Below are 17,797 nucleotides of genomic sequence, written 5' to 3'. Positions count from 1 at the left end.
GATTACCTCACTCCATTTTGAGGTTTCTCCTCTAATCAGTACTTTCTGTCTTCTACCTGTTAACCACTCCCTAATCCATGTGCATGCATTTCCTTGAATCCCTACTGCGTTCAGTTTGAGAATTAATCTTTTATGCGGGACTTTGTCAAAAGCTTTCTGGAAATCTAAATAAACCATGTCGTATGCTTTGCAGTTATCCATTTTCAATGTTGCATCCTCAAAAAAGTCAAGCAGGTTAGTTAGACATGATCTCCCTTTCCTAAAACCATGCTGACTGTCTCCCAGGATATTGTTACCATATAGGTAATTTTCCATTTTGGATCTTATTATAGTTTCCATAAGTTTACACATAATAGAAGTCAGGCTTATTGGTCTGTAGTTATCTGGTTCGGTTTTGTCTCCCTTTTTGTGGATCAGTATTACATTTGCTATTTTCCAGTCTGTCGGTACAACCCCTGTGTCAAGAGACTGTTGCATGATCTTGGTTAGTGGTTTGTATTTAACTTCTTTCATTTCTTGGAGTACTATTGGGAGGATCTCATCTGGCCCAGGGGATTTGTTTATTTTAAGAGCTCCTAGTCCCTTTAACACTTCTGCATCTGTTATGCTAAAGTTATTTAAAATTGGATAGGAACAGGTCGACATGTGGGGCATGTTGTCCGTGTCCTCCTTTGTAAAAACCTGTGAAAAGTAATCATTTAATATATTTGCTATTTTTTTTCTTCATCTATGATTTTGCCATTTGTATCTCTTAGACATTTAACCTCCTCTTTGAATGTTCTCTTGCTGTTATAATATTGGAAAAATATTTTGGAATTGGTTTTAGCCCCCTGAGCAATATTGATTTCTATCTCTCTCTCTTGGCCTTTCTAACTTCCTTTTTGACTTGTGTTTGCAGTTCCAAGTACTCTTTCTGTGTACTTTGTTTTTGGTCCCTTTTAAACGCTCTGTAAAGTGCCTTTTTTCGCTGAATATTTTTTTAAATTGATTTATTAAACCATTTTGGCCATTTTGTTTTAGATTTAGATTTGTCTACTTTTGGGATGTAATTGTTTTGCGCCTCTAGTACTACATTTTTTAAAAAAACAGCCATCCTTTTTCTGTGGATGTTTTCTCTATTTTACTCCAATCTACTTCTGTTAGTCTCCGTTTCATACCTTCATAGTTTGCTTTTCTAAAATTGTAAACCTTAGCTTTAGTCATTACTTTTGGGGTTTTAAAAAATATTTCAAATGAGACCATGTTGTGGTCTGAGTTTGCCAATGGCTCTCTGATCTCTGTTTTAGTTATTCTGTCTTCGTTATTTGAAAAGACTAAATCAAGGCATGCCTCCCCTCTAGTCGGTGCCTTGACAAATTGCGTTAGGAAGCAGAGATTTGTCATTTCCACCATTTCAATTTCGTCTGTTGTGCTCCCCATCGGGTTTTCCCATTGACAAATAAGTTTGTCAAGAACGATTAACTGGTTTCGATTTATGAAGTTATGTATTAAATTGGCTAAATAAGATGGTAAAAATTGTTGTTTTCGAATTTGTATCATTTAATTTCATTTTTTTTAATGTAGAGCTGTTTTATAGTTATTAATGTATTATTATTATTAGGCTTGTAGTATTAATATTATTCATTTAACGTCGGTATTGTCGGTATTAAACACAGCCAGATACTGAGCCAAACTCAGCGAGGTCCAGCAGGGGACAGTAACTTCACACGGGGCCATTTCATCACCTCAGAAACACAAACAAGCAAATAATTATTATTCGTCATTTTCAAGAGACACTCAGCGCTCTCATGGAGCAGAGCGTTAAGTCATTTAAATTCAGCTCAGTGTGCTTTCTGAGCGGCTCACTCTGAGCGGCTCACTTACTTAACGCACCCAACGTGTCACGACCACATCACTTTACTAAAGAGACGCCTCTCTCTTGCAAGAGCTGTTTCACACGTGAGATTTATCCCTGTGTTACATCATGTCCACCACAGGGGGGCAGTCTTGTGCCTCTTTTTTTAACATATTGCAAATTTTGCGCTGATAAAAATCCTTTAAAACCAGATTGCAATGACTGTATTGCTTTATGGGAAAAAATCCTGTAAAAACAAATAAAACAGGAACAGTACTTTGTACCTTATCCCAGTTATTTCTATTCCATTTATTACACAGCTGCCACAAAACAGCACAGTCACGGTGATATATATTTTTTTAAACAGTAAACTTAACCTTTTCCTATACATTGTATTGATAAGACTGAATTGCTTGTTACTGGAAACTGTATGTGTCGGGCACGTGTGGGTAATATATATATATATACATATATACAGACGTGCTCAAATTTGTTGGTACCCCTCCACAAAAAACGAAGAATGCACAATTTTCTCTGAAATAACTTGAAACTGACAAAAGTAATTGGTATCCACCATTGTTTATTTCATATTTAATAGAAATCAGACTTTGCTTTTGATTTTTTATTCAACATAATATTGTAAATAATAAAACAAATGAAAATGGCACGGACAAAAATGATGGGACCGCTAACCTAATATTTTGTTGCACAACCTTTAGAGGCAAACACTGCAATCAAACGTTTTCTGTAGCTCTTAATGAGACTTCTGCACCTGTTAACAGGTAGTTTGGCCCACTCTTCCTGAGCAAACTGCTCCTTCTGTCTCAGGTTTGATGGGTGCCTTCTCCAGACTGCAAGTTTCAGCTCTTTCCATAGGTGTTCGATAGGATTCAGATCAGGACTCATAGAAGGCCACTTCAGAATAGTCCAATGTTTTGTTCTTATCCATTCTTGGGTGCTTTAAGCTGTGTGTTTTGGGTCATTATCCTGTTGGAGGACCCATGACCTGCGACTGAGACAGAGCTTTCTGACACTGGGCAGTATGTTTCGCTCCAGAATGCCTTGATAGTCTTGAGATTTCATTGTGCCCTGCACAGATTCAAGGCACCCTGTGCCAGGCGCAGCAAAGCAGCCCCAAAACATAACCGAGCCTCCTCCATGTTTCACTGTAGGTATGGTGTTCTTTTCTTTGAAAGCTTCATTTTTTCCTCTGTGAACATAGAGCTGATGTGACTTGCCAAAAAGTTCCAGTTTTGACTCATATGTCCAAAGGACATTCTCCCAGAAGGATTGTGGCTTGTCAATATGCATTTTAGCAAATTCCAGTCTGGCTTTTTTATGTTTTTCTTTCAAAAGTGGAGTCCTCCTGGGTCTTCTTCCATGGAGCCCACTTTCGCTCAAAAAGCGACGGATGGTGCGATCAGAAACTGACGTACCTTCACCTTGGAGTTCAGCTTGTATCTCTTTGGCAGTTATCCTTGGTTCTTTTTCTACCATTCGCACTATCTTTCTGTTCAATCTGGGGTCGATTTTCCTCTTGTGGCCGCGCCCAGGGAGGTTGGCTACAGTTCCATGGACCTTAAACTTCTTAATAATATTTGCAACTGTTGTCACAGGAACATCAAGCTGCTTGGAGATGGTCTTGTAGCCTTTACCATTACCATGCTTGTCTATTATTTTCTTTCTGATCTCCTCAGACAACTCTCTCCTTTGCTTTCTCTGGTCCATGTTCAGTGTGGTGCACACAATGATACCAAACAGCACAGTGACTACTTTTCTCCATTTAAATAGGCTGAATGACTGATTACAAGATTGGAGACATGTGTGATACTAATTAAATAAACTAATTAGTTTGAAATATCACTATAATCCAATTATTTATTATCTTTTCTAAGGGGTACCAACAAATGTGTCCAGGCCATTTTAGAATATCTTTGTAGAATAAGCAATAATTCATCTCTTTTCACAGCTTCTTTGCTTTATTCTATGACATACCAAAGGCATGCAAGTATACATGATAAAATAGCTTTTAATTTCATCACTTTTCAGGAGGAATGAAGCATTATTTCAATGAGCTGTAAGGGTACCAACAAATTTGAGCACGTCTGTATATATATAATGGTTCTAGCAAATAATTCCATTAGAATGACCTGCCATGCACTTCAATAAACGCTCTGAAGATCTCATCTATAATATGCAGTTGTGAAAGAAGTGTCAGATATAGTAAACTCTGTCTAGATAAAAGAAATGAAGAGTATTTAGTTCTTTCGAAAAACAAATAAATAAAACAGTTTTCATATTCCAAATCTTCAGGTACAGTGAATACCAGTTCTGAGACAGAAACAGCAGATTATTTTTCCTTCTAAACTGAAATCCTATCCCTGATGTCACTGCTAGTGAATGGAGGTGCACAGCAAGTCAGATTGAAGCCGTGCTTCTTTTAAAACGGGTCTGTTTAGTGAAAGTCTGATCTCAGCTATCTGTATGTAGGCTTGAGGTGTTAGAAATGGGTGACTGCTTCCTTCAGGTGGACTCTAATACAGACTTTACTGTATAATCTTTTTTAAAACTGCATCATTCAAGAGATGTGGTATCAGTTTTACTCGCGGGACATGACTCGGTGTTACAGGTTAATTCTCACCCGGGTGAGTTCTGTCCTAGGCCAATCCTCACCCTGTCAGGCCAATTCTCACCCCAGTACTCTTCTGGGAGGGTGAACATTAGCCCGGGCTGATTCTCACCCCAGTACTCTGTACACAGCGTAATCGTTTTGATTGTACCATAGCTAAGCTAAGCTAAGCAGCAGTAGGACATATATTTGTGAATGTACTGTAAAAGATACGGGAAAAAAAGGCTGATGTAGACAAAAATAAGCAAAGTTTATTGAACAATAATAAGAACAATAATAGAGAGAGAGAGAGAGAGAGAGAGAGAGAGAGAAACTGATTTTCAGATCTTTTTACTATACATTACTCCATCATAATGTACAACAACAACTTTTAAGATATAAAACGAGAGATAAATATCCCACTGTATCTTAAACTATAGTTTAAATTATAAATTTTCAATTGTAACTGCAATATGTGTTTTCTCTGGGGGGGAGGGAGGCATTGTAAAGCACAGAGAGGTGTGGTAAAGCATAGGGAAGCATTGTAAAGCACAGAGAGGTCTGGTAAAGCATAGGGAAGCATTGTAAAGCACAGAGAGGTCTGGTAAAGCATAGGGAAGCATTGTAAAGCACAGAGAGGTGTGGTAAAGCATAGGGAAGCATTGTAAAGAACAGAGAGGTCTGGTAAAGCATAGGGAAGCTTTGTAAACCACAGAGACGTCTGGTAAAGCATAGGGAAGCATTGTAAAGCACAGGGAGGTCTGGTAAAGCATAGGGAAGCATTGTAAAGCACAGGGAGGTCTGGTAAAGCATAGGGAAGCATTATAAAGCACAGAGAGGTCTGGTAAAGCATAGGTAAGCATTGTAAAGCACAGAGAGGTCTGGTAAAGCATAGGGAAGCATTGTAAAGCACAGAGAGGTCTGGTAAAGCATAGGGAAGCATTGTAAAGCACAGAGAGGTCTGGTAAAGCATAGGGAAGCATTGTAAAGCACAGAGAGGTCTGGTAAAGCATAGGGAAGCATTGTAAAGCACAGAGAGGTCTGGTAAAGCATAGGGAAGCATTGTAAAGCACAGAGAGGGATGGTAAAGCATAGGGAAGCATTGTAAAGCACAGAGGTCTGGTAAAGCATAGGGAAGCATTGTAAAGCACAGAGGTCTGGTAAAGCATAGGGAAGCATTGTAAAGCACAGAGAGGTGTGGTAAAGCATAGGGAAGCATTGTAAAGCACAGAGAGGTCTGGTAAAGCATAGGGAAGCATTGTAAAGCACAGAGAGTTGTGGTAAAGCATAGGGAAGCATTGTAAAGCACAGAGAGGTCTGGTTAAGCATAGGGAAGCATTGTAAAGCACAGAGAGGTCTGGTAAAGCATAGGGAAGCATTGTAAAGCACAGAGAGGTCTGGTTAAGCATAGGGAAGCATTGTAAAGCACAGAGAGGTCTGGTAAAGCATAGGGAAGCATTGTAAAGCACGGAGAGGTCTGGTAAAGCATAGGGAAGCATTGTAAAGCACAGAGAGGTCTGGTAAAGCATAGTGAAGCATTGTAAAGCACAGAGAGGTGTGGTAAAGCATAGGGAAGCATTGTAAAGCACAGAGAGGTCTGGTTAAGCATAGGGAAGCATTGTAAAGCACAGAGAGGTCTGGTAAAGCATAGGGAAGCATTGTAAAGCACAGAGAGGTCTGGTAAAGCATATGGAAGCATTGTAAAGCACATAGAGGTCTGGTAAAGCATAGGGAAGCATTGTAAAGCACAGAGAGGTCTGGTAAAGCATACGGAAGCATTGTAAAGCACAGAGAGGTCTGGTAAAGCATAGGGAAGCATTGTAAAGCACAGAGAGGTCTGGTAAAGCATAGGGAAGCATTGTAAAGCACAGAGAGGTCTGGTAAAGCATAGGGAAGCATTGTAAAGCACAGAGAGGTCTGGTAAAGCATAGGGAAGCATTGTAAAGCACAGAGAGGTCTGGTAAAGCATAGGGAAGCATTGTAAAGCACAGAGAGGTCTGGTAAAGCATAGGGAAGCATTGTAAAGCACAGAGAGGTCTGGTAAAGCATAGGGAAGCATTGTAAAGCACAGAGAGGTATGGTAAAGCATAGGGAAGCATTGTAAAGCACAGAGAGGTCTGGTAAAGCATAGGGAAGCATTGTAAAGCACAGAGAGGTGTGGTAAAGCATAGGGAAGCATTGTAAAGCACAGAGAGGTCTGGTTAAGCATAGGGAAGCATTGTAAAGCACAGAGAGGTGTGGTAAAGCATAGGGAAGCATTGTAAAGCACAGAGAGGTCTGGTTAAGCATAGGGAAGCATTGTAAAGCACAGAGAGGTCTGGTAAAGCATAGGGAAGCATTGTAAAGCACAGAGAGGTCTGGTTAAGCATAGGGAAGCATTGTAAAGCACAGAGAGGTCTGGTAAAGCATAGGGAAGCATTGTAAAGCACAGAGAGGTCTGGTAAAGCATAGGGAAGCATTGTAAAGCACAGAGAGGTCTGGTTAAGCATAGGGAAGCATTGTAAAGCACTGAGAGGTCTGGTAAAGCATAGGGAAGCATTGTAAAGCACAGAGAGGTCTGGTAAAGCATAGGGAAGCATTGTAAAGCACATAGAGGTCTGGTAAAGCATAGGGAAGCACTGTAAAGCACAGAGAGGTCTGGTAAAGCATAGGGAAGCATTGTAAAGCACAGAGAGGTCTGGTAAAGCATAGGGAAGCATTGTAAAGCACAAAGAGGTCTGGTAAAGCATAGGGAAGCATTGTAAAGCACAGAGAGGTCTGGTAAAGCATAGGGAAGCATTGTAAAGCACAGAGAGGTCTGGTAAAGCATAGGGAAGCATTGTAAAGCACAGAGAGGTCTGGTAAAGCATAGGGAAGCATTGTAAAGCACAGAGAGGTCTGGTAAAGCATAGGGAAGCATTGTAAAGCACAGAGAGGTCTGGTAAAGCACAGGGAAGCATTGTAAAGCACAGAGAGGTCTGGTAAAGCACAGGGAAGCATTGTAAAGCACAGAGAGGGATGGTAAAGCATAGGGAAGCATTGTAAAGCACAGAGAGGTCTGGTAAAGCATAGGGAAGCATTGTAAAGCACAGAGAGGTCTGGTAAAGCATAGGGAAGCATTGTAAAGCACAGAGAGGTCTGGTAAAGCATAGGGAAGCATTGTAAAGCACAGAGAGGTCTGGTAAAGCATAGGGAAGCATTGTAAAGCACAGAGAGGTCTGGTAAAGCATAGGGAAGCATTGTAAAGCACAGAGAGGTCTGGTAAAGCATAGGGAAGCATTGTAAAGCACAGAGAGGTCTGGTAAAGCATAGGGAAGCATTGTAAAGCACAGAGAGGTCTGGTAAAGCATAGGGAAGCATTGTAAAGCACAGAGAGGTCTGGTAAAGCACAGGGAAGCATTGTAAAGCATAGAGAGGTCTGGTAAAGCATAGGGAAGCACTGTAAAGCACAGAGAGGTGTGGTAAAGCATAGGGAAGCATTGTAAAGCACAGAGAGGTCTGGTAAAGCATAGGGAAGCATTGTAAAGCACAGAGAGGTCTGGTAAAGCATAGGGAAGCATTGTAAAGCACAGAGAGGTCTGGTAAAGCATAGGGAAGCATTGTAAAGCACAGAGAGGTGTGGTAAAGCATAGGGAAGCATTGTAAAGCACAGAGAGGTCTGGTTAAGCATAGGGAAGCATTGTAAAGCACAGAGAGGTGTGGTAAAGCATAGGGAAGCATTGTAAAGCACAGAGAGGTCTGGTTAAGCATAGGGAAGCATTGTAAAGCACAGAGAGGTCTGGTAAAGCATAGGGAAGCATTGTAAAGCACAGAGAGGTCTGGTTAAGCATAGGGAAGCATTGTAAAGCACAGAGAGGTCTGGTAAAGCATAGGGAAGCATTGTAAAGCACAGAGAGGTCTGGTAAAGCAGAGGGAAGCATTGTAAAGCACAGAGAGGTCTGGTAAAGCATAGGGAAGCATTGTAAAGCACAGAGAGGTGTGGTAAAGCATAGGGAAGCATTGTAAAGCACAGAGAGGTCTGGTAAAGCATAGGGAAGCATTGTAAAGCACAGAGAGGTCTGGTTAAGCATAGGGAAGCATTGTAAAGCACAGAGAGGTCTGGTAAAGCATAGGGAAGCATTGTAAAGCACAGAGAGGTCTGGTAAAGCATAGGGAAGCATTGTAAAGCACATAGAGGTCTGGTAAAGCATAGGGAAGCATTGTAAAGCACAGAGAGGTCTGGTAAAGCATAGGGAAGCATTGTAAAGCACAGAGAGGTCTGGTAAAGCATAGGGAAGCATTGTAAAGCACAGAGAGGTCTGGTAAAGCATAGGGAAGCATTGTAAAGCACAGAGAGGTCTGGTAAAGCATAGGGAAGCATTGTAAAGCACAGAGAGGTCTGGTAAAGCATAGGGAAGCATTGTAAAGCACAGAGAGGTCTGGTAAAGCATAGGGAAGCATTGTAAAGCACAGAGAGGTCTGGTAAAGCATAGGGAAGCATTGTAAAGCACAGAGAGGTCTGGTAAAGCACAGGGAAGCATTGTAAAGCATAGAGAGGTCTGGTAAAGCATAGGGAAGCATTGTAAAGCACAGAGAGGTGTGGTAAAGCATTGGGAAGCATTGTAAAGCGCAGAGAGGTCTGGTAAAGCATAGATAGATAACTAAACGGTGAATTTGTTATCCGGACAACATGTAGATTATATAAAGAATTATAAGATACATGGTTTCGATTTCGAAATGTAATTTACTGTATGCGGCCCCCAATGCAATATGTACTTCTCACTTTTGTAATGATCGTGTTTATTATTGTTCAACTTATTCATCTTAATCGTATTATTAATATCATTGGGCTCAAATACAATCTCAATCGAAATCAGGATTTAAAGACGTGCATGGTATTTATCATTAGAGAGAGAGAGAGAGAGAAAGAGAGAGACAGAGAGAGAGAGAGAGAGAGAGAGAGAGACAGAGAGAGAGAGAGAGAGAGAGAACTAGTGTGTAATAATACAAACCTATAAAACAACGATATGAATAATTTGTAGCCGCGGTGTAATAATAATACAACCTGAAAGTCGGCTGAATAATTACACACCGTGCTGTTTGTTTCAATACGAGGAAGTAGAAGAAACGTAAAAACGCTAGAACCAAAGTCATTGTATTTATCTTGCTCTTAATTGTATTATTACTTGTACTGTGATTCTTGAAATGTATTTTTGTGTACGGCTGTAAGTCGCCCTGGATAAGGGCGTCTGCTAAGAAATAAATAAATAAATAAATAATAATAATAATAATAATAATAATAATAATAATAATAATAATAATAATAATAATAATAATAATAATAATAATAATAACGAAAGTGATTGTAAAAGGTTAGAGGAGAAAAAACAGCAACTAAGGGTTTATTTCTGGGTTTACACACGATTATTAGCGTATTTAAAAGCAGAAAAGCAGAAACTACCGATGTGGGAGAACGCAGGGCACAGATCTGTTATATATGAAGTGAAAGCAAAATCGGCGGGAGCAGATCTGTATTGATTTGACACGGCGCTGTAGTTCATCGAGTTCATGCGGAGTCATTGATCCTTTTTATGCTCCTAATAAGATTTATTACTCGATAATAAAATATCCTAGAACGTGATGTCAGAGTAGCGATGCACAGCGTTCAGTCGAGACATTTAATAACCGTGATAGCGGTCCGGGGAAAGAATTACAACAACGATTAAAAAATAAAAAAAACAAAGAAGAAAAAACAAGCGTTATTTTAAATATTTTGTCCAGAAGGTGAATTATCCTGAATAAAAGCGCAAAACAGCGCTGATCACCTTGGTGCATCTGATTAAGATAGAGATTTAAAAACGCCCGGGATCTTTGTAACGGGTTTCTGCAGGTAGGGTCCACACGATGACGTCACGGGTTTATATATAAGTTTCCTCCTCGTTTTCTCTCACAAACCGAAGCGAGTTTGACGAAGGCAGGTGAATGTTTACTTTTTACAAATACTATGTTTGCAAAACTTTACTTGTACCATTTTATTGATTTATTTATTTTATTCAAAAGCGCTTAGTTATTATTATTATTATTATTATTATTATTATTATTATTATTATTATTATTATTATTATTATAGTTAACTCTGCGTCGTGTGATATAATAATAGATTTTAGTAACATTACAGAAGCGGAAATGGAACATGCATGCACGTTAAATATTGATCTCTTTCTCTGTCTTACCTCCACCCCCCCCCCTCTCTCTCTCTCTCTCTCTCTCTCTCTCTCTCTCTCCCTCTCGATCTCCCTCTCTCCGTCTCAAGAGTTCGTGCGTTCAATCTCTCCGAGTCCTGCCTCTCTCTTCATACAGTGAGACCCGCCGCTGAACCGGGATGGAGAAAACGCTGAAGGACCACCTTGTGGACACCCTGGACGACCTAGACGAAGGGCAGTTTAACAGGTTCAAGGACAAGCTGGGAGAAACGACGTTCCAGGGGCGCAAGATCGCCAAGGGGAAGCTTCAGAAAGCGACAACCCTGGAAGTAGCGAGTTTGTTAATCAGCACCTACACCAAAAAGTACGCCGCTGAGATCACAATATTGATATTGAGAGCCATAAATGAGGTAGACCTAGCCAAAGAGTTGGAAAAAAAAACTGGAGCCGGTAAGATTATTACTATTAGGATTATGGTTATTATTACAATGTATGATGTTAGTTTGTGTTATTATAATACATGTATACGTCAGCCAAATACTACAGTATCTTTTGGGCGTAAGAGAACTTTGCAAAATTATAAGAGAGAGAGAGAGAGAGAGAGAGAGAGAGAGAAACTGATTTTCAGATCTTTTTACTCTACATTACTCCATCATAATGTACAACAACTTTTAAGATGTAAAACGAGTGATAAACATCCCACTGTATCTTAAACTAGAGTTTAAATTATTGTTTATTTCAAACATAGTTTAAATCTTCCTTATAACCTTATTTTTTTTTAAAAAAATCTTACTTTCGCTTTCGTTCGCGAGGAACAAAAAAAAAAGTTTGCGATTAAAAGTCAGATATTTAAATGAAATGACGTTTAGATAGCTGTTTGTGTCAATTTAAATATCGGAACTCCTTTCCCAGTAATATACAAATATAGCAGAAGGTTAAATAAAATTAAGATAATCTCTGCGTTCTAGAACCGGTTTAGAACTCATCGTGTTCACTTGCGCGCGGTTTGCGCATAGTCAGATATAGACTTTACCATTGTTTTGTATTTCCTGTTCTTGGGCTGTGCTGTGCATGTTCCAATCCGTAATGGATCGATCCCTTCAGGGCATCTCGTTTAGCTTAGGTTCCATTTTTTCTTGTCGTTTATTTTGGAGGGAAAACGTTATCATTTGATTTTCAAAAGAATAATTGTGCATTCAATAATTAATATATTTTGTTAACATATACATCCTAACCAGAAAGTGTCCCGCAGTAAAAGCACAGAGAGGTCTGGTAAAGCATAGGGAAGCATTGTAAAGCACAGAGAGGTCTGGTAAAGCATAGGGAAGCATTGTAAAGCACAGAGAGGTCTGGTAAAGCATAGGGAAGCATTGTAAAGCACAGAGAGGTCTGGTAAAGCATAGGGAAGCATTGTAAAGCACAGAGAGGTCTGGTAAAGCATAGGGAAGCATTGTAAAGCACAGAGAGGTCTGGTAAAGCATAGGGAAGCATTGTAAAGCACAGAGAGGTGTGGTAAAGCATAGGGAAGCATTGTAAAGCACAGAGAGGTCTGGTAAAGCATAGGGAAGCATTGTAAAGCACAGAGAGGTCTGGTAAAGCATAGGGAAGCATTGTAAAGCACAGAGAGGTCTGGTAAAGCATAGGGAAGCATTGTAAAGCACAGAGAGGTCTGGTAAAGCATAGGGAAGCATTGTAAAGCACAGAGAGGTGTGGTAAAGCATAGGGAAGCATTGTAAAGCACAGAGAGGTCTGGTAAAGCATAGGGAAGCATTGTAAAGCACAGAGAGGTCTGGTAAAGCATAGGGAAGCATCGTAAAGCACAGAGAGGCGTGGAACACAACACAGTTTAATATATGGGAAAGCATAAAGCAATGCGTATCAGACTGAATCAGATCGTGTGCTGCTCTGTTCTGTTCTGTTTTTTAAACTTTCCTTTGATATAATCACTGCTCTTTGGGTTTAATATTATTTCCGTTGCTTAAGAGCCAAATCTGCCTGAGTCTGATTAAAAACATTACAGGATATCGTTAGTAATCCCCTTTTACTTGTGAGAGTCTAATGTGACACTTCGATGTTGTACTGTAGCGAGCGACAATCCCTTCTGGTTTTCGGTGCTTCACCCGACTTTTCTCCTCTCCTTTTAAGAATTCAACTGATGCGCGTTCAGCCATTCGTGTCTGTCAATCACACCAGGGAAGCGTGTTCACAGTAAAATTATTTAATTTACGCTTTTTCTCTGTGAAACAACTAGTCAGCTAAGTGATACGCCTACAGTATGTGTTAAAATGTGATTCATGAAGCAGCTTGTGTTATATTGTGATTTATAAAGCATTATATATTTTTGCAATACATGAATAAGTGACTGTTGTAATAATGACTTTGAATTTGCAACATTAACAGCTGAAATACAAACACAGCGTTGGTGTGAGTATAGCAGAGTTGTGAAAAATCTAGCGTGACGCGTCCCCCGCGTGCTGCTACCGCTGTTTAAATAACATAGCTGTGACTTTTCTCTTCATTGTTAACATCCCGACCACATTTTACACTGATAACTTTTAAAAGTCTGTTTCAAATGTCCATTCTAGTGCTCTGGGGGTTGAGATCTGTCCTCTTAATAATAAAACAAACAAACACATAAGCTCTGGCTTTTCTGTTCTGTATCATGGATCGTTATTGTTGTGTTACCCGTTTGACAACGCGGAGGATAATCCTGACACCATTAGTGCACTGGAGCGGACATTTTGAAAAGAGCTTTGAAACAGAAATTATTTACGTTATTTAAACAGTTGTAGCAGCATGCGGGGAGGGGGGGGGGGGGGGTTGGGACGGGGGGGGGGGGGGGGGGGACACGTCACTCTCTATTTTTCAGAACCCCGCTTCTCACACTTTTAAAGTAGAATTCGCACAGCAGCTTCACTCTCTGTTTTGCTGTTGGTTCTCAGTTGTGAACATGGTAGGCCTCGAATCCCCTCCCCCACACGCTGGGGTCCCGGGTGAAGTTGAAGAAGTGATTGAAGACTCTGTCTCCCTTCTGAGAACCCACAAGGTGCGGCTGATCGAAGTGCTGTCCAACGACCACAGCCTCGTTGAGCAGGAGGCTCACTCCAAGGGGCTACTCTCCGACAGGAAATACAAGAATATCCGATCCATCAACGACCCCAGCGAGAAGATTGAGGAACTGCTGGACTTCATCATGGGCAAGGGCAGCGGGGCGGCGCAGGAGTTCATAGAGCTGCTCAGGACACTGAAGAACGATTTCCCCACCCTGCCTGCTGAACTGCTAGGTAAGCTGCCTGTGATCCTGTTAATAAAGCTAATAAGAGGTGAGAGAATGGATTTTAAAGATGGTCAGCGCTCCTTTAAAGGGAGGGGCCAGTGATCATGTTAATAAAGCTAATAAGAGGTGAGAGAATGGATTTTAAAGATGGTCAGCGCTCCTTTAAAGGGAGGGGCCAGTGATCATGTTAATAAAGCTAATAAGAGGTGAGAGAATGGATTTTAAAGATGGTCAGCGCTCCTTTAAAGGGAGGGACGGGCGATCATGTTAATAAAGCTAATAAGAGGTGAGAGAATGGATTTTAAAGATGGTCAGCGCTCCTTTAAAGGGAGGGACAGGCGATCATGTTAATAAAGCTAATAAGAGGTGAGAGAATGGATTTTAAAGATGGTCAGCGCTCCTTTAAAGGGAGGGGTCAGTGATCATGTTAATAAAGCTAATAAGAGGCGAGAGAATGGATTTTAAAGATGGTCAGCGCTCCTTTAAAGGGAGGGGCCGGTGAGCATGTTAATAAAGCTAATAAGAGGTGAGAGAATGGATTTTAAAGATGGTCAGCGCTCCTTTAAAGGGAGGGACCGGTGATCATGTTAATAAAGCTAATAAGAGGTGAGAGAATGGATTTTAAAGATGGTCAGCGCTCCTTTAAAGGGAGGGGCCAGTGATCATGTTAATAAAGCTAATAAGAGGTGAGAGAATGGATTTTAAAGATGGTCAGCGCTCCTTTAAAGGGAGGGGCCGGTGATCATGTTAATAAAGCTAATAAGAGGTGAGAGAATGGATTTTAAAGATGGTCAGCGCTCCTTTAAAGGGAGGGGCCAGTGATCATGTTAATAAAGCTAATAAGAGGTGAGAGAATGGATTTTAAAGATGGTCAGCGCTCCTTTAAAGGGAGGGGCCGGTGATCATGTTAATAAAGCTAATAAGAGGTGAGAGAATGGATTTTAAAGATGGTCAGCGCTCCTTTAAAGGGAGGGGCCGGTGATCATGTTAATAAAGCTAATAAGAGGTGAGAGAATGGATTTTAAAGGTCTGAATATGCTTAAATCTGATTGTGTTTGTATATTTGTGTCTTGCAGGAGTCAACAGGAATTAGGGCTGGAAGGCAACTTGAAACTCACATTAGAAAGATGTGAGGATTTATCTGAGGAGCAGCTGAAACAGGAATTTGAAAAGGTGGGAGGAGACGGTGAAGAAACTGGACTTAAAGGTGTAGAGAAGCGAGACATTGGATGAGATGTTTATAACACTATGTAACACAATTTTTGTTCCTGGGTAGTAAGTGTTATTTCCTAATTGCTTATGCCTCAAAAGTATAGAAAATTGCTATTATTCCCCACAAACTTTGCTTTTGTGACCAGGACAGTGATATTTTGAAATGTACCTATTTCCAATGAGAAAACAGGCGAATTTGTGTCTTTTCGTTCACATAAAGTCTGAAAAAAACAACATATGAATCCAAATTAACATGTATTTATACTAAAGTAATACAAAAATGACTACAAAAGATTTAGAAGTGAGTAGTTTTTCGAGATTTACGATTATTCTGTAAATCACTTTCACGAATCAGCACATGTTTATTGTTTTACCGTGGGATGTATGGGTCTGTTAGGGTTGCTGGTCTGCCTGCAGATCTTTGTAATGCAGAACCTGCTGAAATCCCTAAACATTGGAGACACAAAACCAAAGAACCAAGAAGGCCTCCGTTTAAAAGAGATGATTGGGCATTCAATAGAAATTAATAGAAATATACATTACATAGAAATAAGCATCCTGTTTAATACTGTACCGTGCAAAAAGCAATCCGATGAAAGAGTATTTCTTATAATAGAATTGAATTAAAGAACACATTTAGAATGCTGAGGGGTCGGAATCATTGTGAAAGAAATAATCTAATCAAATGCATTTCCTGTTGTGAAATATATGCAGAGTTAACGTAATACACTCCACGGCATATTATTTGTAAACTGTAAACTTTTCAGACGATGTCTCCTGAGGATTTCTTTCTGTGTCACATTAATCATTTCTTGCTTGTCTGTATAACTTCACCAGAACGCTCGTTCTTTCTAATCTCTTCGAATGTATGGCAAATCAAAGTTTAATATGTCTGCAAGTTGATTTCAACAAATATGATCTGTTTAAAAAAAAAAAAAAAAACACCTGTAGATCTTGTTCCCATGTCTGCTTTGCACCGGCTGTATGTGAATAAAGAGAACTTCTACCCAGAGATGAGACTCGCTGTGTAATCGTGTTATTCAGCCAATGTGTGATAACGACACACAGAACAGCTCCATCGCTTTCAGCTGTTAAATAAACAGGGCTACATTCAGAAATACTAAATGAAACATTATAACTATATTCAGTTTCTTTTAAATTCCAAACGCAATATTAACTGTAAAACCAGATTCTTGTTTCCAGCTGCTTCTATAAGGACCAGCTCAGTGTTCTCTCTCTCTTATAAAGACCAGCTCAGTTTTCTCTCTCTCTTATAAAGACCAGCTCAGTGTTCTCTCTCTCTTATAAAGACCAGCTCAGTGTTCTCTCTTTCTTATAAAGACCAGCTCAGTGTTCTCTCTCTCTTATAAAGACCAGCTCAGTGTTCTCTCTCCTGACAGTCTCTCTCTCTCTTAAGAACAGCCTAATTTATCCTTTTTTTAAACTTTCACCTTAACTTTACACAATACAAACTTACATTTCCGCCCTTCACGAAGGCAGAGATGAGGTTAGTTGTAGACATTAGGTTTAGGGGTTGGGATTAGTGTTAGGGGTATGCGGTAGATTTAGGGGTTAGGAGGCTAGCAGGTACCTACTGGCCCATTCCTATGGGATGATTTTTGCTGGATAACGTCCCATTCAATCGACTGATCTCAATCGGATCAGCTGATCAGGCTTACTAGGTACCGGTGTGGTGTCATTTTGTGGTACGTGTTAAAAAGTGGTACACTCTGCACTGCGCTTCCGCGGGCAGCTCAGAAAACAAGGAAACGCCGGTCTGAAAGGGGTACCATGTGCTGAGTTTGGCCCTTGAAGTTATTATTATTTTTCTTACCCTAATGATACAAGACTGTAAAGCCATGATAAATACAATGATAAAAAACGATATATGATTTATGATTATTACATAAAGCACGCCTCACATAATTCATAACGTTTATAAAAAACACATTTCTCCCCGATCCGCCTGCCCGCACTGAATGGAGGAAGCGCAGTAACAGCTCACAAGCGCCCTCTCGTGGACAAAAACGGTATTTATTTATTTTATTTTTAATTCTTGCTTGTTAATAATAACAAAAACTTTTTTTTTAAACCGATATTTTTTGTAAGATGGTCCTTAGTTTTCTGTGTAAAAGTATAGACAATGTCGACCCAGGGGACTTTTTCAACCTGAAAAAAGAAACAAGGACCAGGGGTCACAAATGGAGATTAGATAAAGGGGCATTCAGAACAGAAAACAGGAGGCACTTTTTTACACGGAGAATTGTGAGGGTCTGGAACCAACTCCCCAGTAATGTTGTTGAAGCTGACACCCTGGGATCCTTCAAGAAGCTGCTTGATGAGATTCTGGGATCAATAAGCTACTAACAACCAAATGAGCAAGATGGGCTGAATGGCCTCCTCTCGTTTGGAAACTTTTTTAAGTTTCTTATTTTCATACGTGTGGAAAAAAACAAAACAAAAACATTTTTCAAGTTCAGGGGAAAAAAAAAAGCTTTTTAAAAATAATCTTTTATATTTAGTGTTGGCCTTGTTCGTTTTAAACAGCGTCGTTTATTTATTTATTTATTTATTTATTTATTATAATCAAGGATTACCAACAAAAAAAAATAACAAATAAAAATGTTTTTAAAAAAACGGTTCTCATCTCGCGCTCGGTTCCCAGCTCGCGCTCCGCTCTTCTGACTGAGCGCTCGAGCGCGTTA

General features: G+C 39.9%; 1 protein-coding gene across 3 annotated transcripts in view; it reads left to right on the top strand.

The window, feature by feature from the left end:
• Nucleotides 1–16,104, top strand: part of LOC131723356 (apoptosis-associated speck-like protein containing a CARD) — a 59,414-nt gene extending 43,310 nt beyond the window's left edge. Inside the window, exons 1-4 of one of the 3 annotated variants that reach the window (XM_059017042.1) lie at nt 10,340–10,378; nt 10,714–11,053; nt 13,546–13,887; nt 14,957–16,104. In XM_059017042.1, the coding sequence (XP_058873025.1) occupies nt 10,783–11,053; nt 13,546–13,887; nt 14,957–14,973 (630 nt within the window). In that variant the 5' untranslated portion in view covers nt 10,340–10,378; nt 10,714–10,782 and the 3' untranslated portion in view covers nt 14,974–16,104. Of the gene's footprint in view, nt 1–10,339; nt 10,379–10,713; nt 11,054–13,545; nt 13,888–14,956 lie in introns of those variants that run through there. The other 2 variants (XM_059017045.1, XM_059017044.1) reach the window with 2 other exon arrangements.
• The last annotated feature ends 1,693 nt before the right edge of the window (nt 16,105–17,797 follow it).

The sequence above is a fragment of the Acipenser ruthenus genome, chromosome 54 (assembly GCF_902713425.1).
Source record: "Acipenser ruthenus chromosome 54, fAciRut3.2 maternal haplotype, whole genome shotgun sequence".
In the NCBI taxonomy this organism is placed as follows: domain Eukaryota; kingdom Metazoa; phylum Chordata; class Actinopteri; order Acipenseriformes; family Acipenseridae; genus Acipenser; species Acipenser ruthenus.
The sequence above is the reverse complement of the archived record's forward strand: the minus strand, read 5'-3'. Positions and strand labels throughout refer to the sequence as shown.